The sequence below is a fragment of the Mucor velutinosus genome (genome assembly GCF_035048745.1).
Source record: "Mucor velutinosus strain NIH1002 chromosome Unknown tig00001569, whole genome shotgun sequence".
In the NCBI taxonomy this organism is placed as follows: Eukaryota; Fungi; Mucoromycota; class Mucoromycetes; order Mucorales; family Mucoraceae; genus Mucor; species Mucor velutinosus.
In genome coordinates, this window is record NW_027041921.1 from 1,810,376 (window position 1) to 1,833,413 (window position 23,038).

A 23,038-nucleotide genomic window follows, 5' to 3' on the forward strand; every position below is an offset into this window, starting at 1 on the left:
TAGTCTAGACCTATCACTTTGCTTTACGTGTGTTTCATGTTTTTATATTCCTAAGTGGCTATTCTACTCAAAATGGCAAACAATATTTCACATGTGAGCCTTTTCAAACAGACTAAACTTTAGCTTCTTGAATTTGATTTAGTGGCCTTCATGATAGCGATGCCTTGTACATGATATACAGCCATAAAACAGGGCCATTTGTCTAGTACACTGTTTCGAGTATAATGGTCAGTTCTATCATACGCTAGCAGACGTTTCCAGTGAATCAATACAACGGTGCCATTAGTAATGAAGTGACAAGGTGAAATCCCGGCTGAGCTTTTAGCGAGATCAAAGAGTGAGATTCTGGATATTATACTCACTTCCTACAACAGAATTCCAAATGCTGTATCATAAGTTCGTCACTGGCGATATAAGCGCAACAAAAATGCATGTTATCCCTCTCCTAGCGTCTGAAATGAACTAGAGATGAGTAATTTTTTCTATAGCTTAAACTACCAAGACAGCTGGAAATCTCGGTATTCCTTTTAACGTAATTTGCTAGTTTGAGAGGAGATTCTACCCCATTCGAAACCAAAGAGCTTTGTAAAGCTTAATCATAAAAAGCGTGATATACCTGTAATGGCTAGCATCGTCACTCGATGATAATATTCACAGATCCTTTTAACCTAAACCGCACCGCATTTTTGTTTTAGATTTTTGACATTGTTATAAACATTTTGGAGGCATAATTTCATAAGGTTAATGCGTTTCTTGTCTTTAATCGATATAAAGTTTGTAAGTTATACCCTTATTAGAACTGAACCTTTTCCTAACTTTACTAAAACGATCTGTGTATTCTAGTTGCACAAGCTTTATCGCATGTTGCTGGTGAAACTGTGCTTAAAATGAAACAATAACAGCAATGATAAAGCGAATTGATATTCACAATGGAATGTTCGCTTGAAGACTGAGCAATTTGCCCTACTCTACCTTGTCTTGTAGAAGTTTATACATCTAGTTTGACCTGAAGTATCCAACTGCCCATGGCAGGCATATCAATTGGAATCTAGGCTATTAGAAGAACCTGATGGATGCAAATGTACACTCTGAGTTGCAACGCTGATCATTGAAATAAGGTTTTCTAAAAACATTCATACACTAGCTCCGAACGATCCCCCCCCCCTTGCTAAACATAAGGCCATTTTGGCCAGCAGCGTGCAAACTTGTTTTATCTTCTTTTTCATCATTATCACATCACTGGTTCACAGTACAATATGTCGACTTTTACTAGACTCTCCACGCTACTAACAAGACAAACGCGACCCTTTAATCGAACAATCTCACGAAGCAGAATTACAATCACAAACTACAATGCATCTGAAACCAGCAATGTTCACAGACCTACACCAGTTCTCTTGTTGAGAACAAATAAAGATGACAAAATGTAACCACTATTAGAGGCCGTTGATCACATCATGCGTTGAACTGACCATTTTAAGACCTTGTTTATGGCAGCAGAAATTCAGTGAATTAGGGTATTCCAGCGTACAAGCATACATAGAGTTACCTCAGGATCAGGAACCATTACAAACGAGCTATGGAGGTAAGAATTTCTGTATGACATACATTAAAGTTTCTGCTCCCCTTCTCCCTCCTCTCTACTCACATGTGCATTGGAATTGCATAGAATTAAAACAGGCCACAACAGAACTTTCCTTCTTTCCTCCACTGATGATTAGTTTCGGTCAAGTAGCATGGCGCATTTCGCAGAAATATGTCTCCAATAAGCCAGTGTCTGGACTAGTGATGGTTGAGGCCAGCGATGATGATAGCAGCTCGGAGCTGTTGCAGAAATACCCTATGAGTGAATTTGAACCTCATTTTCCATTGTTGATGCTCTCCAATTCGAATCCACCTCCATTTCTGGATGGTTGGGTTGACCACAGTGCACCCCATGGTACAGATACATTTGGACAAGTTGTCGATTGGATGGATCAAGTAGGCATGTAATACTTGTGTGGTTTTCCTCGGGTAATACATGGTAGAAACTGTGACTCTCTCATAGGAAGAATCTGTCTGCCTTTCCGTTTCTATATACATTGTGTATTGGTCAAAGGATTAGATGCTTCTTTCTTAACTTTCCCCCCCTTTTTTTTTTTATACTTGATTACTAAATTATCCTCTGTGTGTTATCCTTGTATACTACTTCAACCTTAATTTGACCAAATAAAACAAACAAAATGACACAACCAGCAGGATATTGGGGTCCTGTCACTAGTTCAGTTGATTGGTAACATTATGCATTACAGCTAACAAACAAACCAGGCCTAAACTAAAGCCAACATTGCAGGTGCGAAGAAAACTATACACATTCATATTACATTGCTGAATTTTGGAATACGATTTCAGTAAGTATACAAGCAGCAGACATAACATGATTTGGAAGATTTCAATGGAGCATTTCTGCAGAGTTTAGCGATGGTTGCATTAGGATTTCTTGGTGTAGCGCTCCACCACAGATCACTTGGATGGAGACTATCTGCTAGCTATCTCTTGATCGTTGTGGTAGGCATTGGAAGGTAATGGAAGCATTCATCGAAGAAAAAGAAATTCAGGGGCTCAAGACTTTCCATATTCTGAATAGTGTCTTATTTCATGCCACTCTCCAGTTTGAACATCAAATGTGGGATGAAGTAAGTACTAGTGAGAGAGGCAATTGAGTGTAATTGACTCAACTCCCCTAAGGTCCCAATGGTATGGTGCGCATGTCAGCTCTTGTGGGTCTTGCTAGACGAACACGGCTACAAAGGAATTGGATACACAGTGTGCATCTCAATCTATTGCGCATTCGCAACCTACGTTACCAGTATGAACAAGGGCACAACTCAATTCTTTATGTTTCAGACCTCGTTTGGTTTAGTAATGTGGACCGATCTTTATTTTGTGTATCAACTGTATAAGAATGTCAGGAATGAGCAGGTTACTAGATTATTTCATCAGGGCTGCAAGTTCTTAGCATTGGCCCTTGGCGTGTGGCTGTTTGACTCCAATTTTTGCTTTGTATTCGATCATGTTCCTAATCCACAATTTCACGCATGGTAAATACAGATGCTTGTACACACAAAGACCAATGTGTTTAACGTCTTTTCTCTCTTGCCCTCTTACAGGTGGCATGTATTGGTAATACAACACTGTTAATAGGTACAATTGTAACAAGTGGCTGACTTTTTGTATATAGATGTGCACTAGTCTTCACTATTTCTTTGTAGCATGTGGCCATGAATCAGTCGTTCGCACCGGTGAGCAAGCAGAAATCAGATATTTCTTAAATATGATTCCCTACGTTTATAAAATGAGACAAAAGAAGCACAACGAATAAAATGTTACATGTATCTTAGCCCCTACATTGAATCACTGGATTTGAAGATTGAAATGGGGGGAGCTCTCACATTGTTCAAGAACCCTAAAATCCTAAAATGTTGCCAATTTTGTACAAATGCGGTGCTTTCACTATTTTTGCATAATTAGCTATTTGGAAAACCATGACATAATTTTGGGTATAGTGCAGAAATAGAAGCCTGGAAAAAAAAAAAAAAAAAAAAAAGTATTTAAATACGACTAATTTGATTTCTAGCTTCAACACCCTTTTTATTTATTTCTTCTCTACCCTCAGCAATAATGGAAACATACATTGGATACATCAAATCGCCACAAGATGCTCTTTTGATCTTTGAAGCATGTCGAAGAGGCACCTTGAACAGAGTGCAGAGACGTTTAACATCAAAAGAACGCTTAAACATTCATTCTGGATCTGTATTTGCTTGGGATGAAAACGAAGCTGGTATGCGACGATGGACAGATGGTCGTACATGGTCTCCAAGCAGAGTACTAGGCAGCTTCCTGACCTATAAAGAGCTGGATACAAAGCGCAGACCCCGTAGGCCTACCAATGTGATGCCTGGTGTCAAGCAAGTGGCCTTCTCCTACAAGCAAAATGGCCTCATCAAGCAGAGCTTTTCAATCTGCACAACAACAAATCAAAAAATCCACCTCATCTCTTACTACACAAAATCAGACATCCTCTCTGGCCGCTTATTAAGGCCATCTCAAGACAGTCGATTCAACTCTATTGAAATCCCAAAGGGATTATATCCTGAATTAAACCCTCTAGACATTGGTGGAGGACATGTTGCTTCCATGCAGCATTATCAGCGCCATGACTCCATGGATTCCTCTTGCTCTGGAGTCGACAACTTGTCCGTTTCTTCGTCGTCCACTACAAACTCATCATTGCCACCACCATCCCTTACATCATCATCGACATCTCCTCAGTCATTGGAAGACGACTATAATGAAACCATACTAACACCACTAAATCATACCAAAGTTTATCATCAACAGCCCAGTCCGAAACTTTTGTCCACATCATCCACCTCATATTTGCTACCTATACAAGACATTGCTTGGGAGAAGTTACCATCATCAGAAGACGACCGTCAGTTGAATGCGTTACGAGGCCACGTCCGTATCTAAAGTTTTATTTCATCAGCTCCCAAAATAGACACCATCTTTTTGTTGTTGCACCTTAAACCAAAAAGATCTATGCCCCTAATTTTTTGTTCTAAAGTATTCTACTGTTATCCATGTGTAAATTTTCTTCTATGATTCTCCATTTATATCACATACTATTTCTCGATTAAATTGCATTCATGATAATCTCCCCTTTTTTTTTTACGCTCTGTCTAGTTTTATCACACATATGATTTATGATCTACTCTCACTCTGCGCTTGCACCAGTAATAAACTCTTTTTTTTTTTTTTTTTTTTTTTTTTTTTTGAAATTCGCCAACCATGTATTTCAAATTCAAACATAAGCTTTTATTTTCGTGGAGATTCGGATAGAAGGAGCACTGAAACATGCTAATTTTTAGAGTATACCCTTGGCAAGATCTGGCAAAAAGGATCAACTAACTCTATGGGATTTCCAAAAGACTAAAACTGAATCAAATGGTCTCCTTAATTACGATGGTTCGGTGTAAAAAGGTTTTAGTTTTATAAGCAGTAAACGTGGTTTAATGCAAACGTACGGTATATGTTTATAATCAGAAACCATTTTAAATTGAGTCAAATATGCGGTTTCAAAGTTGAATGCTTAAACAGCAAGCAGAACCAAATGTTTAGGTCGGGTTTAGCACCCACAAACCTTAAATTGTGTGAAAAAGGAACGCCTCGCAATGGATCAGTTCATCAGCTCGTTCTGTAGAACATTTGCGAACAATGGAAAATCTCTCCTTGCCCATGATTATGTGGTCCTATAGCAATACCCTCGTAATTACCATATAATCCAATGTATCAAAATCAGAGAAAGAGGAGAAGAAGCTTCTACATTTTATCTCGTGACGTTATTACATCCATCTAGCCAAAGTTATCTCTTTTTTTTTCTTTCTTGGTTCTACTATCTTCTTGAACAATGTGTGTTTGGATTGAGGCCTCCCCCCCCCAAAAAAAAAAGACAAATAGAGATGCAAAGTTTGAATTAAAATCAGAATGTCTAACAGAACAATACTTCATATAAACTTCACATTTGATTTTCCACATCGATAAATGCATCCCCTCGCTCGAATGACAACCAATTCAATCACGGTTCAATGAAAACGCACACAACATATGTCATCGTGAGCGTAATCATTGCACATTGCTGATATTGTAGCAGCTGTGAAACCCGTTTCAATAGCACAGTATTTGACACTATACATCAAGGACCATGTGCTTATACTTTTTACCGCTAAAAAAGCTGATGGTGCTGATGGGGAAAAATGAGATGATATACCAATCTGGCCCTGAAACCATACACGATGGCTATCGCTCCAACATCTATCTCTCCTTGATATGTGTGTACATCGTCGATTGCCCTTGAATACATATACCGTAAAAGAACGATGCTCGATTAAGACATCTCCGTTATCATCGAAAAGGGCTTTTGGGTCAAATCTTAATTCAGGTTTTCTGTACACACCTAATCTGGGCATGATGGTACCATTACTTTGGTTTGCATGTACTACATGCCGTCATAATTAGCATCATCTACATGAGGAAAAATGCAAATCTTATCCAATGCCATACTTTTCGTTACCTGATTTTCATGTGGTTTGTTGCACTGTGCATATATATTGGCGTTAAAAGAAGCTAGTAGATCATGTCTATCATATTAGTTTGTTATGTGCTAAAACGGTGCATGGCATATCAGCATCTTTATCACATCTATTAAATAAGAAAATGACGACAGAATTCTATTTTGCACAGCGTCATTCAGAAGAATTGACTTATAGGATACAAGACATGCATGACGTATCGATTAGCTAGAGAATGAATGTGCTATGTGAGTTGTATCCGTGGCACAAATAATTGTATCGTCAACTAATGACAGTATGTTTGCAAATGGTCATCGTGAATAATACAGCCTTCAGTGTACAGTACGAGGGTTCCCGGTATGTGTTGTATGCAATTCAGAGTGAAATGATAGTTTTGCATTTCGGATCAGGATTCGCCTTTGCCTGGCCAATTCTGTAGCAATATATAGAAATGCATAATAAAGTACCAAGTTAGTCTCCAATTCTCTTTAAAAACCTCGATTGCATACATGAATTGATCCTGCCACCAGCCAAAAATCGGATAAAAGTCAGCTCCAAAGAATGCTCTGATTTGTTGTTTTTCTAACTTTTCGAGCTCGATTCGACTTATTTTGCGAAATTTGACTATATAGATCGTGAGGAATCGTCTCATTCTCCCTTATGCTTTCCTGGAATACTTTTCAAGGCGCTTCCAATGGTGCTAATTATAACAGGTGTTTTGAATAAAACTACTGAGCAATCTATGAAAATGTAAAATGAGGTTTGTGGCCACAATGTCGAGATTTTGCATATCAAAGTCTCACAAAAGCAGCTTCAGGGGTTGCGCTGGATCGATAGCATCATTTTGCTTTAATATATACCATAGTGAAAGTCCTCGTTTTTATGGTCAAAATCGCGATCATTTGATTTTCGATGAAAACCATCAGGGGGTACCTCATGCTTTTGGGTCGATTTTTGGCCATGTTTTTTGGGTCCTCCAAAAGTTGAGTAAAGGTGTCAGGAAGTTCATGCTAGTCAAGAACATTTGTTTGGTGCTATTCCGAAGGTCTAAAACGGCTTCTAACACGAGAAATGTCGACTCAAATTCATCCGTATTTCGGTGCGTTTTTCATACTTTTGATGAGTACAACAAAACGCAAGTACACTGTCTACTTGTATATGACCTGTTTTCATTGATGCGACCGTGGAACACACTATAAAGGCCAAATTCTCAATTACGACGGCTTCTCAAGTAATAAATGTAGGTTAGAAAGGGAAGCTTTGGTATATATATCAGTAGGGAGGCTCTGAAGCACCCATTCATATCTAGAACATGGAAACAGAATGTTGCGATAAGGGTTATGGTTGGTTAAACTCTTGCTTTGTAATGTCTACATTGCATTGAATTTATTTGAGTCTAGCCGAAAACCTGTATCGCGGATATCTGTTCATGATATTACAGACTACATGAGATGTTTATCCATTGTCCACGATTATCCATGCAGGTGGAAAGATCGGGATGGCTCTTTTCTCATTTTCGATCCTTAGAGTGGCAAAAGGCATGGCAAACCGAGATAAGCTGCGTCAATATATGTGAGTTATACCATCAGGTGAGCAAAAAAGCTCTACGCAAAAAGTCGCCTGAGCGCAAATCAAACAATAGCTTTTTGACATTTTGAGAAATTAGCCAGAAAAAAAAAAAAAAAAAAAAAAAAGTCAGGATGGCCAAATGTTGCCTCTCATTAGAAACATTTTTATAGGATCTTTGGGTTCAAAGCCTATTCAATTTGAGTTGTTATATCGGTCGAAAATCTTAAATCAATAAAAGCTTCAGAAAGAGGATCGTGTCAATACAATGGTTAAAGCAAGCGTTGACATTTCGAGCCAACACGCCGAACCGAAATGTTACATGTTTTTGAAACAAATGACCCTGTGAGCCTCTAGGAACATGTAGTACTTCAATTTGGCGATAACAACGGCTCAGTTGTCAACTCGAATGCCTATCAACAAAAGACGACCCACAAGCTGTAGCATCAAAAACTGCTGAATTAAGCATCTACTATACAGTATAAGCTTTCATTTTAGCGATGGGCCAAATCAATGAAGCACATCTATTGGCTGTAGGCATAGCAAAGCCGTTGCATGTAAAATAAATTTTCTCGCAGCTTCTTTTCAAGCTCTTTCTCTCTCTCTCGCTTCCTCCATACCACTTTTTTTTTTTTTTTTTTTTTTTTTCCATAATCATGTCTTCGGCGTACGACCACGTCAAGAAAGGGTCACTGAAATTCAAAGGTGGTGAATCAGCGTCCATCAAGTAAGTAGCTCTTCTTTTAATACTCTTGATTCACATTGAATACTCATTTTATGGAACATGTAGAAAAAAGAAGAAGAAGTCTTCAAAATCAAGCAAGGAAAAGATGGATCGTGCTCTACGTGAAGAACAGAGCAAATTGAAGCAAGTCTATCAAGATGTGGAAAAGACAGAGGCAGAACGCAAATTCGAAGAGATCAAGCGACAAAGAGTAAGTTTTTCATGTTGTATTCAGTATACACACATCTTTAGAATGTTAACATGTTGTGATAGCAAATGGAAAGAGTGTCAAAAGCAGCTGCTAAATCACATAAAGATCGAGTTCAAGAATTCAATCATAAATTGGAACAATTGAGCGAGCATCATGATATTCCTAAAGTGGGTCCAGGCTAATATGACAGCAAATACAATAAAGCTCTTTTATATTTTCACTGTATTATCATGCAAGAAAAAAAAAAAAAAAAAAAAAAAAAAAAAAGTCCATTATTGCGTTGCTGGAGGTTGAGGTTGAGGTTGAGGTTGAGGTGGTGGAGGCGTGAGAGATGTAGCAGAATCTTTGACATACCAAGAGAGTCTCTATGGAAAAGGAGAGAACTGTGAGTGAAAGAATACGAACAAAAAGCCCACAATAACTTACAGTGTCTGTGCCTCTCTTTTCTTTGACTGCAATGCTCTTAATTTGTGCTGCCAGTGATCGTTTGGACACATCTTTTAGCACAGAGTTTGCTTTAGCTTCATTGATCAAGCTGGGGATGCTTTCAGATTGCTTTTCATTGATTACCTAGTAAAAAGCTAATGTCAGCGCGATATATAACATCAATCATTAGGTGGAGACAATTTACGCTAATCAATGCAATGGATTGCTCGTCCGTCAACTTGGGTGGATTTGTAGTTGGTGTAGTGTTGGTGGCATTGGTTGTATTAGTAACAGCAGCAGGTGAGTGTGAGCCAGTTGTAGACGTAGTAGTAGCGTTCGCTGTAGTATTGCCATTGACAGATCGAGACACTGGTTCCTTGTAAAATGGATTAAAGCCCTCTGCTGGTACATCCACCAAAAATTGTGTCTCAAAGGGTCGCATCACCTCATCTTCCATGGCTGCATCCTCTCCCTCAAAGAACGGACCCAATACAACCTGTCGCACAGCCAATCGCTTCGATGCGTTCTGTGGATATAACGGTTTGCCTGATCTCTCTCCTCCTTCTTCGACACCTTCATTATCAGACAAATAGCCCTCTGGCACGAGCCAGCCCGCCTAACTGCCTATCAGTATACCAATGCCTTGAGACATCCACACTCGAGCAAACTTACATCCTCTGGATCAATCATGTCGGTGTTGGGATCATCATCGTCCTCGTCACCACTATGAATGTCTTCGCCCTCTCCCTCAGGCTCCCATTCAGCCTCACTGTCTACATCGTAATCCAGTTGATCTACATCTTGAGCAAACGGTCTTCTGCCACTAACAATACGACTTTGCTTGGTGAATGTGCCATAGTACGCAGGTCTCACATCTTCCTTGAACTGTAGCAATTTCATGCGCAACACCATGCGCACATTGGGCACTTGTAAGATATCAGACGCTCCAGGCAATAAAAGCGTTCTGATGTCAACATGCGTAGAGACACCTCTCTTTTGCTTGGTGTCAGGGGTCATTTGAGATAGAAAATTTTGGATAGATACGTCAGATGTGTTATGGGTAGCGTTTTTAAATTGGTCGTAGCTGGAGATATTTGGTGATGACTGAGCTGAGCACCTGTTGGAAATGTGAACATGGTCTTTGATATAGAATGCTGGGAATAGAGTGGGTTTAGCAGGTTCGATCGTCTTTTGCTCCACATGGTGCGGTGAACTGCTGTCTTGCGTAGGCGTGGTCTTTTGGAATAAGGATGTCAATCGTAATTGAGATTGCTCCTTTTTGCGCTTCTCTTCCTCTCGCTTCTTTTTCTCTTCTGTGCGAATGCGCTTCTCCTCCTCCCTCTGCTTTCGCTTCTCCTCCTCTCGTAGTCGCTTTTCCTCTTCTCGCTGCTTCTTCTCCTCCCGCTTCTTCTTTTCCTCTTCTCGCTTCAGGCGCTTCTCTTCCTTTTCCTGTTCTGTTTCTACTGGTTTTAGTCTCGCAGTATCGTCCTTGTCTTCTTTGTAGATGGATCTGTTGCGATGCTTGGTATTTACAATGGTGGATTTCTCACTAGGTGGCAGATTTTGGATGTAAGCAGAGACCTGTTCTGTCATGATCTGCCTATGTTTTCTTCTCTCTGTCACAATTTGCTGCATGTCGGTGGGCAGCGATGAAATGTCATAGACTTCCCACCTGCTGATGCTGAGGTGCCATGGTATATTGGCCATCGAGTGTTCTATGGAATCAAAGACTTGCTGGCCAAGTCCGTACGAGCACTTTTGAGCTGTTTGTCGAATGGCTTTTTCAATAGCAATATCGTATTTATGGGCAGCTATTGAATGTGTAAGTAAACTCCCTCCTCCCTTGTCAGTGTAATAATGGCATTACCCTTTTCACTTCTGGCGAATGGAGATAATGTATCATTGACACGAGCAACAAGCACAGTGAGTGGCTCGTCACTGTCTTGTACAAGAGCAGCAATAAGGTCCATGTACGCTGGTGGTATCTCAATGGTCTGTTGAAACATCTCTGCTGTGCCCTCTGTCTGCGCTCTGTACTGTCTGAAAAATATGATCTCTGGAGTGTGATGCTTGAGCGCCAGTACGATACATCGAGTCTTAAATGCGCACTTACTCTCTGCTACGGCATGGTGGTTCTCTGCTCGAAGTTTGGGCTCTATAAAGTGCAGTTTTCCGTCTTTGATGTACTGGCAATTGGGAGAAGCATTGTCAGGCACTTGCACTAAAGATGAAAACGAGTGAGATCAAGCGCCTTGGATTGAGAACGATACACTTACATGTCTCCATCTTGTCTGATATAAAGTTGACAGCCGTTGGTCCTTTGCTCTGTAAATCCATGGTAGGTGTATTATAATGGGAAGAAAATTGGATCACCAACGCGATGCGCGTTCTTTGTATTCTTCTCCCCCCCCCTCCTCCCCCTTTCAATTCGATGGTGGCGAACCATGAATCTCAAAAAAAGCCGTGTATGTGCTTATACCAGTCACCAAATGGGAAGCATTTCATTCAAATAGACATAATGTTCGTTCTTGTTTGGTTCATTCCTCTATCATTACCATTTCATCATGTTGGACAGCCAGCATACAGTGAATACGGAGCAACTGAACAGATTTTACAGCAAGAACAATGTAAGCATTTAGTAGCTTGCCTTCTGCCCAAATGCCGTATTCATCTTGTCTCTGTAGAAGCCACAGCAGCACATCAACTACGATTACTACAAGCCAGATGATTTCGAGCAGGAAATCAACGAATTCATATCCTACTCAGAAGTCAAGAACGAACTGAAGCAGTATCAGCAGGAGTACAACGAGCTATTTCCACGTAAAATGCCCTTTCATGATAGTGCTTGAAAGCATCTGACAACTCACATCCACCTGTATGTAGCATGGAGCGAATGCTTGCAAGACGAGAGACGAGACATCATTCAACGCTGTGGAGACCATCTCGACCTGTTGAACGATCAGCAGAGGCTGCGTGCGGCCAAGCGACTTGCTTATATTTCCTTGGGTATACATATATACGATGAATAACGGAAAGCAACACTGACTGCCCACATATAGGAAGTTATGGCGAGTACGCTGGTTTGGAAAAGAAGCAAGCACATTTGCAAGCAATCGAGAAAAACAACCAAATGCTGTTTAAGATGGATATTTTAGCGACTATAAAGCAATGTCTGAACCATGCCTGCAAACAACTCGAAACACCCTCCATGTACAGAGACAAAATTCATGCAGCCGCTTGGAATTCCTGCTAAACTCGCTTTTCATCATGTAGATCCTCTGTGCCAGATTCTGTCAAGTTCCATTGCAAAGAGATTGATATCCACCTGACAGTATTCTACTTGATTGTGTCTTTCAACCAAGAAGGTATCCAGGATGCCGGATTGTCTGAATTCTTGTTTGATTTGGTGGTGAGATTGAAGGAGCACTTTACAAAGACGTTTCCACTGAAAAAGGTTCAAGTAGCATCCACATGTAACTAGAGTACGCTCATTGACACTCGTTTCTAGCTGATGCTTGTCTTGCACAAAGTATTGCACATCAGCTTAGGCCCCTTGGATGCATCACACCAACAGCTGAAATCATCTATTCGCACAGCATGCCACTTACCCCTCATTGCCGACAAGTCAACCACTGTGAAATGTACCCCCGAAGAACTATTCCAATTCTACCATCAAGCAAGCGAACGATATCCAACCTTCACCCACAACGATACGCCGAGTCAATGTACCAATCCACTGACTGTAACAGCATCTACGCGACTCTCCAAAGCCATGGGACTCTACAAAGCATCAAAGAACATTGATCTGCCATACCAAACCCTGTTCCCATCCAAGAATCAACAACCAACAGCGGCAACAAACATGGCAGTCAATGGAAGCAGCAGCAGCAGCAGCAGCAGCAGCAGCAAAAAGCAGCAGCTTGCCATGGAGACCAATCTATTGCCCTTTACTGAATCCAGTGCCATGGAACCTCGCAGTCTGACAGAATCCAAGTCTGTGTGGATCAAACACCTATACATTTCAGTAGCCAACTATCAGATCATTTACGAGCGAGAAAAGGCAGTGCATCGATGGTCTCGATGGAGCCAGCGACATCAACATCCACACACATCAGAAGAGGAATGGGATGGCATGGTCTACGATCATTTGGACAAACAGCAGCAAGCCACAGTTAAGCGCATTGACCAACTGTATCAGAGTATTGTGCCCAGCTTTCAGAGCATCGTAGTAATAATTCTCAAACTACTGTTGTCCACAGTTTCTATTGGAAAAGACAAGGAAGCCGAGATACTGGAGGACATTGATGTCACGCGCAACCGAGAATCCATATCCAAAGCTGTGTCTGGTATACTGTTGTTGCTGCTGAAATGGTTCAAAACATCGCATGTCCTAAAGTTTGAATACCTGTCGCAAGTCTTGATTGACTCAGGATGCATGCTGCTGATTCTCAAGCTGTTGGGATTGCAAGAAGTGGCCCTGTTGGCATCCAAAAAGACAGACGATGACAGCCAAAGGTAAGCTTACAGTATAAAATGACCCTGAATGCAGGCTGATGCTGGAATACACAGCTTTCTAGGTTTTGTTCAACAAACACACGCAAACAATGACAATGATATGGATGATGACGATAATAATGATACTCAAGAAAATTATACAAACAGTCGAAATTTATCGTGGTCCATCAACTTGCTGAGGATCCTTCAAATGCTGACCAAGCGAAAGACACACCGCATCCTGTTGCTCGTGCAATACAAATCGTCCGTAAGTTTGATGTATGTATGATACCATAATACACCCAATGACTCATTCAAGTCATGTAGGCCATATTGAAAAGACTACTCAAGGTAGGCCATCCAGTGATGGATTTGTATGTGCTGAAAAACCTCAAGAATCAAGTGCCCTTTATGGGACGCAAATGGCGATCAGGTAAGTCAAGTCAGCCCTGACAGGATGTTTAAAGCCAACACGATCTCTGTAGCCAACATGAAGACCATCTCTGCCATATATGCCCATTGCCTCACCAGCTTAAATGACGATTGGCTATCAAGTCCTGAGGGAAGTGCGGATATGGATGAAAGTGCAGTAAGTTGAACCATCTCCCTCACATGTCTCAGCATATATACTCAACACTCGCGATGAAACAGATGAAGGAGATCAACCTACGCATGCTCACTCGATTATATAATGGCCAGCGCTATTTACCAAACATGTTGCCTAGTATGGACGAAGTGAGTGGACCTGACAATACCTTGTTTTACAGTAACGACTACACTGCCGCCACCACAGCCAACAGTCATGACAGCACAAGCAAGGCCTTGCCTGACTATACACTGAATGAACCCATCTTGGTGGATGATATGGAGCTGGATATGGATTTCAAAAGAGACTACCGAAACTGGCTCGAAAGAGATGTCTATTTTACCGACGGCGAAGATGATGAGGACGAGGATGAGGACGATGACGATGACGATAGAGACTTTGACGAGGAGGCTACAGCAGCAACAACAAATGGACACATTGGCACACCGTTGCCCGATACCATTCCCATACCATTATCTGCCCAAGATTTGACACACGAAATCAACAAATTGTACTTGGAAGAGTTGCGACGCGAGTTTGAAGAAAAGCAAAAGAAACAAGAGCTTCTGGAAGAGCAGGAAAAGCAATTGCTGTTGGAACAGGATGGCTGGGGCGCATCTCCCTCCTCTATACAGACAACAGGTGGCTGGGGTACGCCTGCAGTTGAACGAAAGACATTTTTTGATGATGATGATGATGATGATGCGGATGAAGTCGAACCTGAAGTCAATCCACTGCAAGACATTGATTGGGGAAGCCTCACTGCCGAAGAGCTGGAAAAGCGGCTATCTCTGGTGGAGCAAAAGACGGTGCAGCGATGGCTGAATGTGGAAATGGACGATGAACGCTACATGAAGGTGCTAAATACATTTGAAGGTGAAGTGCTGACAGACGATGAAGGCTGGCCAATCTAAAATTTAATAAAGTGTCAATCTACCTTATGCTGGTCTGATACACAGAAAAAACGAGCAATTAGCATGTGATTGCAATTCTAAACAGGTTGTGATACCCTGAATTTGCCCCCCCTTCTCCGCTCTAAAATATCACTATAAAATTTGGCGATCAAGCATCGAGTTTTGTTTCATTTCGCCTCTTACTTTTATTTGCCTCTCTTTCTCTTCTTATAACTCATCACTGTATATAATTGATATCTATGATCAAGATACCGATTCTAGACCGTTTGACATTTAGAGACTACCAAGGGTAAAAAAAAAAAAAAGAGAGCATTGTCATTAGTTCGACTCCATGTTACTTACAGTTGGTTTGTTCAGGTTGGTTTTCACCATACTCTTCTTTCTATTTGAAAGCGTCATTCGAATCATTGTCATGATCATGCCTAAATTTCTGCTCAAGAGCGTTGATTTCGCTATTGAATCGTGAGTAGCTATTCTCATACATCTAGCCGTCGTCTCACCCTCTGTTTGATAGTATGTTTCCTTGGCTATCCAAAGTTGAAAATGAACCTCATGTGAGTCCGTTGGAAAAGGCAGAAGGCTTCGAAAAGATGGTTCGACATTGGTAAAGTCAGCTTAGGTCAACTTGGTTGTACCTCATACTAACACACTGTGCCATCAGGAAAAAGTACGAATGCGAGCAGCACTTGGTGCGTACACTCGACGACTATCTGTTATGCGTCCACCGTATCCCCAGCGTCAAAGACCACCATAACGACAACCGCAAAGGAGAAAAGACATTTCTACCAAAAAAGGGCATTGAAGTGATTGATAACTTGGATAAATTTATCCAGCAAAAGAAACCTAAGGGAGCGCAAGGAGGATACAAAGGAAAGCCTGTGGTATTGCTGTACCATGGATTCCTGATGTCTTCGGAAGTGTGGGTGGCCAATACGGAAGAGCACTGCAACTTGCCTTTTATTCTGGCACAGCAAGGCTACGATGTTTGGCTCGGCAATGCTCGTGGAAACAAGTATTCTCAATATCATGTACACCACAGTCCTCGAAATCAACCCTTTTGGAACTTTTCACTGAACGAATTTGCCATGCGAGATATGCCTGATACCGTCGACGTAAGCTCAGGGATGAGAAAGACAGAGCTCAGCATGCCATTTTATTAACATCTATTGTTTAGTACATTTTGGCTGAAACGGGAGCTCCCAGCTTGACCTATATTGGCTTTTCCCAAGGTACCGCTCAGGCATTTGCAGGTCTCTCTGTTAATTCAGACTTGAACAAAAAGATCAATCTCTTCATTGCCATGGCACCTGCTACCACACCCAAAGGATTGAAACACCCATTGATTGATGCATTTGTAAAGGCGACACCCAGCGTGATTTACCTCATGTTTGGTAGAAAGACGCCACTCAAATTAGCGCTGTTTTGGCAGCGCATCATCAGTCCGCCTCTGTTTGTCAAGGTCATTGATGCAAGCGTACGATTTCTATTTGGCTGGACAGGAGATAACATGTCTGCCGACCAAAAGACAGTGAGCTACCAGCATCTGTATTCCCTGACCAGTGTGAAATCATTGGTGCACTGGTTTCAAATCATTCGCACAGGCCAATTTCAAATGTACGATGAAGTGCCTAGTCGTTTACCGTATCATACGGTCAATGCTGTCGCAGATCATATTCCACCTCGCTTTCCAACACTGCAGATTCGAGCACCCATTGCCATCTTTTACGGCCGTTCAGATTCGTTGGTCGATTTCAACGTACTGTCAGCTGACTTACCCTCTCCTTTAGCCTACGTTAAGTCAATCGAGAAATGGGAGCATTTAGACTTTTTATGGGCGGAAGGCATTGAGAAGATTGTGTATCCTGATATCATCAAACTATTACGTCAATTTAATCCTCATTACGAAAGTTCTCCTTCTCAAGAACAACAGCAAAAGGAAGGGCTTAAAAACACAGACAGCAGTGAAGAGCCAGAGCCACTTGCTGATCAATAATATCATTCGCTTTATGTGTGCATATTTGTTAGTTTAGATCAATTCATTTTCATTTCCCCCCCCCCCATTCATTATAGTAAAGAGTCATTCTTTATTGCCCCATTATTCAATCAATGCATGCAATGCACAGGGTTTGATCTACGTTGCAGTTCTAAATGTAATTTGTGTATGTTTGCTGCTTTGTAGTCGCATGCGGCGCTGCAGTTTGAAAATAATCCTTGTAAGAGGAGGTTGCATTCATCGACTGTGTAGTTGCCGACAGATCCTCATAGCTTTGTTGGTAGTGAGAAGCATTCTGTTGATGATACTGATGAGAAGGTGATTTGGCTGCAAGGCTGTAGTTGTCATTTGAAGGTTGAGAATAGCCGCCATTCGTCATGTGTGCAACAGAAGAATAATCATCATACGCATGGGGTTTGCTTGTTGTTATAGTCGATGCATCGTGCGATGCAAGGCGATTGTACGATGGTGTTGTGCTGGGCGTATTGTAAGCTGTTGGATGATCAGAATAGTAGTAATTGGAGGCATTATCGGGCTGTGTGTATGCCTTGGCCGGTTGATGCACTGCATTCTGATACTGGATACGAGGTGCTTCGTTATAAGGATTGTATTTGTTGGTGGGGTTTCTCTGAAGCGAATACGAAGACTCTAGTGGCGTCATGGGCTGGCTGTCATAGTAAAAAGAGTTTTGCTGCTCCTGGTGCTGGTACAACCATGGGCTATTCTTCTTTTCGCCAGCATAGAGATCGACATTGGTGATCTTTGGCAGTGTGGGTAATGCAGGCAGCACTTCAATTACTTGATCTCCGTCTCTCTTGTTGTATCTCTTTGATTTCTTGCTACTGATGCTGTTGGCATACTTTCTTTCGTTCTCACGAAGACGTTTTTTACGTTGCTTTTCCAACAGTTCGTCAATACTAAGGAAAAATGTAATCAGCGTAAGCAATGTGTCGTTGGTGTGGCAGCATAATGTACATACCGTTTGTCAATCTTATGACAGCAGTACTCTTTCAAATTGCCCTGAATTTGACAGAGAATAGGAAAGTACAGCAACACAGCTAGTAGAATTGACAATGCAGACAAGATCCAAAGGATACACGTAAAGCACATGAGAACCAATGCTACACGCTGTGGCCAATCTTTGCCATAAGTGTTCCAATCACTCGAGAATTTGAATCCGCCTGTCCTTTTCATTAGTTTGTGCAGTTACTCTTGCCACTATGATACATACCGTTTGCATCTGTCCACGCAGATTTCAACAAGGCATAGACAGTGATACCAGCAATGATCTGTCTGGGACCTTGAGCCACAATGACTCTTTTCCAGCCTGATAAAAGAGGTTAAAATGAAAGTTGCAGACTTTAATTAGATTCGAAACCTTTACCTTTTAAAGTGTAAAACACATAAAAGATAACCACATCACTCCATCGAGTGGATGATTTGATCTTTTGTAACAGACAGAAATGAATGTAGCTTTTTACAGAGTATGTTCGATAAGCCAGAGGGTTAGTTACTGCCAAGGAAATGTCTCGTGTTGCCATAACATTTCTTGTTTTACGAATTTCCCATGCCAACAGCATGAATGAGAGTGCGATGCATCCAACGTAGATCCATTTACTGATATAAAATGGGATTTTTGGCTGTGTTGAAAGAGACCATTTCTATAGAGGCAGCATCGATTTAGCTGTTGTGTGCATCGTTTTCTGACTCAGGCATATATACGTACGTCGTAAATCAAGAGAATAGCTGCTGACCATAAATCGGCACCATAGACCATAACAGATACAACTACTGAGCATAGTAGCAGAAAGTACCGAATCGCCAATATACAGTTATGTTCTCGAAAGTCTTCAATGTCAATGAAATCGAATTTGTGATCTGATACGAGTTCCTGCTTCCATTTGGGTCCTGTTGCTTTCTGAAGTACCAGACTTGCTCTTTTGTATGCATTGGACATTGGGATGGCTTGCTGTGATGAAGGAATGTGAGTAGTTATTTACAAAAAGATGCTTTAAATGAGAGAGAAGGAGGGTGCAGGGTAGAAGAGGGGCCTTCAGCAAGAAGAAAAAGCTGATACGATACTTTATAATGAGGGAATTGATATTTTTATCTGCCCTGCTATGTAACGTATCACATCTATTATTGGAGTTACACCGATAGAGACAATAAGATTTCATTGTAAGACATCCCTTGGTTTGTGTGATCATTTTTATTTTGATTTAAGCATACCTTGAATTGGCGATTGGCGCCCATACTGTATCAATCTGGGGGCTCTACTCAGTTTTACGCACTACTAGATATTCAATTTTGCACAAGTCAATTGATGTTGGAATTAGAACAATGCAGATTAATAGTCTGTACCTGCCCTCTGTCAAAGCCTCGACAGAAATGAGCCTTATACGCTACAGTGGGCTTTCAGGAGCTCCACCATGTGCCATATAAAATGTTACTACTAGTAATATCATCATCGACACACCCATTCTACGAATGAAAAGTATTCAATGCTTCAAAATTGTTCAACTTATTGCCTGACTATTATGCCAGCGAGCTCTGATTTGAGTGATGCCATTAAACAGAATGACATTGGCGACGATCATTTACATTATACATCTCCTGCTGCAGCTTAACTATCTCAATGAAGGTACTTTTGTATACTTTTGACTAGAAATAAAATATGACACACAAACTGCGGATAGCTTCTACCATACCGAATTATTCAACGCTCAGTCTCCCAAATCACAAACATCACGTACTTTTCTACTGCAGGAAGTGTTGGATTTTGGCAGCTGCAGGCTACATCAACTCTATCGGCTTGAGATGGTCTCTCTTTAGGATCACCTTGTATCATGCTCCTACTGCACCAAATATCATAAATAATAGACTTGCTGATCGAAGAATTGTTGGCTGGCCATCCACTAGAAATGTACGAAGCTTCAAAACGAGTTTTGCTTTTCGATAGCTTTCATCTTTTCAAGGCTGCCATTAGTGATAAAGCTATACTCATTGCACATTCGCCGTATAAGGGAGTAAAACGCCTTTGGAAAAGAGCTCCACTTCATCTCGTTGGCCTGATCCTGTCTGCAAGACAGTCCAGTATGGCGTCTAAGCAAATAGTCCTGCGGCAGGAGCTACACCTTGGAACCTTTGCGCACTGCCTTTTCTTTGTTTAGGTTTGATTTCTCTTCGAATCTTGAATTGAAATTCGTCTTAAAGTGGTACGCTAGTATAACGAAATGATGCGAGAAAAATGATGGCGTAATTGGATTTGAGATTGGATGAATTGTCACTGATGACTGATGATGAAAAACCAGTAAATTTGGAACCCTGACCTTTGTATGAAATTTGTTTATTACGAGTAGTTACGTGTTATGGATCGATGGGTTAAGTATTGGAAAACGTTCTAGTTAAAATTGCTTAATCATACGATGCTTTCTTTCAGAAATCGGGTTTTTAGCTCCCAAATCTGGAGTTTACCATGGCAGAAATACGTCTTTCTTCAATAACAATTGCACAGAAGCGTCCATACGGTGCTCAAGTTTGTAAAATAAATCTAGGGCGTGTATTGACTAATGCTAGCGCGCAACAGAAAACTTATATGAGCCACTATTATAGCAGAAAATAGCGTTTGAGCGATTAATTTAGAATAATTTGTCTAAAGCTGATCTTTTTGGCAGGGTAGCTTCCTAAGCCTATTTAAACCCGATTTCGCTCCAGTTTCTAGATGTCGACTCTTTTATCCCAAGGTTTGTAAGTATCATAAATCTCTGTTAGTCGATTTTGATACATGATTTGGTCGTTTTTTTTCTTAGATTGTGCTGACACTGGCTCAGCGTGTTTGGTATTATCAGCCATTTCTTCTTGTTAATTATGAATGTCCAACATTGTGGATATACTTCTTTGAGTTTAGCTTTACAGCTAGATATGACATCTCTGTTGTGAACGGCCATTAAAGGTGCCCTGCTGACCTAACGAGCATCCCGTTCAATCCGATCAATTTGCTAGATTCATATTTGCATAATGTCATTGCCGCTCAAGTCTTCAAATTACTATAATAATAGTAGTAGCGCGCGCATTTCAAAAAGCAAGATATATGCCTCAGAATTACAACAAAGGCATCTATCACTTAATACTTGAGCTTTGTAAAATGCTGAGTATCTGGATGATCATCAAGTAGAGATGTGATTTACTTACTCGCTTGGCAACACAACCTCTTTCGCCTTTTAGGTCAAATTCTGTTCAAATCTAGCCATTTGCAAGCACGAATAACTCAAGCCACAGAGCATTTTGGGCGCCTGGAATAGCACCAAACGGTTCCTCTTGATTGCGCTTTACTTACTGATGCCTAATTTCAAATTTTTTGCGTCATTGCAAATCCATGAAAATCCTCATATTTTCATGATTACTAGCAAGGGAAAATTCTTGAAAATCAAACAATCGCGTTTTTCACCTCAAAAATGAAGACTTTTTCTATGATACATATGAGATCAAACTGATTGTGGAGATGGAATGCAACATTGGAAACTACTTTTATTAAACTTTCATATGTTAGATTTTGACATATTCGCAAAAAACCCATTTTCACATCTTTGAAGATTGCTTATTATTTTTATTCTGAAATCTCAATAAAACCAACGTCATTCGATACGTCTTAATTGACTCTCCATAGATGCATTAGAATGTAAAGATTGACAACGACAACTTCTATAGTCGAGTTTGACAAAAACGTTTAGAAAATGTAAAATCAAGTCAAGTTGGAACAGGAAAATGCTCACTGCACAGATCCATATTCAAGTACCGCAAATTCAACTGCCTCGGCAGAAGGCTGAGGTCAAATCTACTGACAGTGACGTCGGATAAGGCGCCGCCCTTCTTTTTTTCTCCCTTTCCCCCGTTTGCAAAACGCGTTTATTATCAAACCATATTATTTTTTTATGAAAGCGTTTCGATTGAATATTGCACTTTTACTTCTGATACCACTGTCGTGTGCTGTTAGAAGAGCTTGGCATTACCTCCCTGAAGTGTAATATAGTAGGTATTATTTGATTATGTTCACTGGAAGAAGGTGTAGAACTAACACTAAAAGTATTTATTTATAAAACGTTGATATTTCTTTTGCCTGTTGTTTGACGTGGATGTTGCTGTCACTGCTTCCCTGCTATCTCTGCTGTCTGCCTATTTGGCTTATTGTGTCTGGTAGCTGCTTCTTTTGTCTCTATCTTTAGCAGTTGCTTCTTTAGTCTTCGTCTGGTCTCTGGTGTCGCTCTTTCTTCGGCTTCCTATGATGCTGTTGTTACTTCTGGTGTTGCTGCTGATGGTGTTGCTGCTGATGGTGTTGCTGCTGATGGTGTTGCTGCTGATGGTGCTGCTGCTAATCTGGTCTTCTCTGGTCTACTGTAACTGGTGCATGCTTGTTCCCTGGTCTGTCTCCGGTGATTGCCTATACTTTTCTGGTCTAGCTGTGGCTGTGGTAAGCGGTAAGTATCTTCTTTCTTCTGGTCGCAATGATATGAAACTTGTTTGAACGCTTATATTATTGCTTCCTTTCTCGTGATAATGCATTCATCATGTTTGCCTTGTTGCGCTTTTTTCTTCTTTTTCTTTTGTTGGTAGTGTTTCCTCTGTAGCTTTACATGAAACAACATTAGTCATTATGTTGTATTGCAAACTTATAATACCATTATTGTTTTTGCAATTGTGCGTATTTGTGCCATGTTGCTTTACATCCGACTATTACCATGCACGTTTCTGATGTATGCATTTTTGTTGTTGCAACAACAACGAGCTGTTCTGAACATCTTTAATGTTGTATTTGTTATTATACTTTTCTTTTGACTCACATTTTTGTGCGAGTGTTCCTTTTCTGCTTACATACTGTATTCCTATAGTGTGTTCTTTTCTTCTTTTATTATTATTATTATGTTTCTTTGAAGCATACCTTTTTTACGTTGTGTGGATGTGCCTATCCCTGAAGCTCAACAAGACGTTATCCGAGGCTAGGAGGTAGATAGGCT

At 40.8% G+C, this 23,038-nt stretch overlaps 8 protein-coding genes across 8 annotated transcripts; 6 read left to right on the plus strand and 2 right to left on the minus strand.

Moving 5' to 3' along the window:
* Positions 1-1,256: 1,256 nt before the first annotated feature.
* ATC70_012791 (uncharacterized protein) lies at positions 1,257-1,992 on the plus strand (the record flags this gene model as incomplete). The annotated part of the gene is made up of 3 exons (XM_064831961.1): positions 1,257-1,426; positions 1,482-1,585; positions 1,670-1,992. The coding sequence occupies 3 exons, from the start codon at positions 1,257-1,259 to the stop codon at positions 1,990-1,992; spliced, it is 597 nt and encodes a 198-aa protein (XP_064678241.1).
* A 230-nt stretch (positions 1,993-2,222) lies between these two features.
* On the plus strand, positions 2,223-3,361 carry BIM1_3 (microtubule integrity protein mal3; the record flags this gene model as incomplete). Its single annotated transcript, XM_064831962.1, has 7 exons — positions 2,223-2,272; positions 2,333-2,390; positions 2,452-2,561; positions 2,627-2,675; positions 2,728-3,080; positions 3,150-3,162; positions 3,221-3,361. The coding sequence occupies 7 exons, from the start codon at positions 2,223-2,225 to the stop codon at positions 3,359-3,361; spliced, it is 774 nt and encodes a 257-aa protein (XP_064678242.1).
* Positions 3,362-3,660: 299 nt separating this feature from the next.
* Positions 3,661-4,515, plus strand: BIM1_4 (microtubule integrity protein mal3; the record flags this gene model as incomplete). The annotated part of the gene is made up of 1 exon (XM_064831963.1): positions 3,661-4,515. The coding sequence occupies one exon, from the start codon at positions 3,661-3,663 to the stop codon at positions 4,513-4,515; it is 855 nt and encodes a 284-aa protein (XP_064678243.1).
* A 3,820-nt stretch (positions 4,516-8,335) lies between these two features.
* ATC70_012794 (uncharacterized protein) lies at positions 8,336-8,796 on the plus strand (the record flags this gene model as incomplete). Its single annotated transcript, XM_064831964.1, has 3 exons — positions 8,336-8,406; positions 8,470-8,614; positions 8,677-8,796. 3 exons carry the CDS (start codon positions 8,336-8,338, stop codon positions 8,794-8,796), a joined length of 336 nt encoding a protein of 111 aa, XP_064678244.1.
* Positions 8,797-8,886: 90 nt separating this feature from the next.
* On the minus strand, positions 8,887-11,377 carry ATC70_012795 (uncharacterized protein; the record flags this gene model as incomplete). Its single annotated transcript, XM_064831965.1, has 7 exons — positions 8,887-8,979; positions 9,041-9,184; positions 9,246-9,656; positions 9,713-10,851; positions 10,908-11,096; positions 11,154-11,261; positions 11,317-11,377. 7 exons carry the CDS (start codon positions 11,375-11,377, stop codon positions 8,887-8,889), a joined length of 2,145 nt encoding a protein of 714 aa, XP_064678245.1.
* A 227-nt stretch (positions 11,378-11,604) lies between these two features.
* ATC70_012796 (uncharacterized protein) lies at positions 11,605-15,034 on the plus strand (the record flags this gene model as incomplete). The annotated part of the gene is made up of 10 exons (XM_064831966.1): positions 11,605-11,667; positions 11,725-11,860; positions 11,924-12,046; positions 12,100-12,250; positions 12,314-12,494; positions 12,549-13,555; positions 13,610-13,802; positions 13,862-13,967; positions 14,020-14,123; positions 14,186-15,034. The coding sequence occupies 10 exons, from the start codon at positions 11,605-11,607 to the stop codon at positions 15,032-15,034; spliced, it is 2,913 nt and encodes a 970-aa protein (XP_064678246.1).
* Positions 15,035-15,273: 239 nt separating this feature from the next.
* ATC70_012797 (uncharacterized protein) lies at positions 15,274-17,027 on the plus strand (the record flags this gene model as incomplete). Its single annotated transcript, XM_064831967.1, has 5 exons — positions 15,274-15,323; positions 15,392-15,496; positions 15,549-15,638; positions 15,696-16,146; positions 16,209-17,027. 5 exons carry the CDS (start codon positions 15,274-15,276, stop codon positions 17,025-17,027), a joined length of 1,515 nt encoding a protein of 504 aa, XP_064678247.1.
* Positions 17,028-17,178: 151 nt separating this feature from the next.
* On the minus strand, positions 17,179-18,984 carry ATC70_012798 (uncharacterized protein; the record flags this gene model as incomplete). The annotated part of the gene is made up of 5 exons (XM_064831968.1): positions 17,179-17,944; positions 18,007-18,208; positions 18,259-18,354; positions 18,412-18,688; positions 18,754-18,984. 5 exons carry the CDS (start codon positions 18,982-18,984, stop codon positions 17,179-17,181), a joined length of 1,572 nt encoding a protein of 523 aa, XP_064678248.1.
* Positions 18,985-23,038: the final 4,054 nt, after the last annotated feature.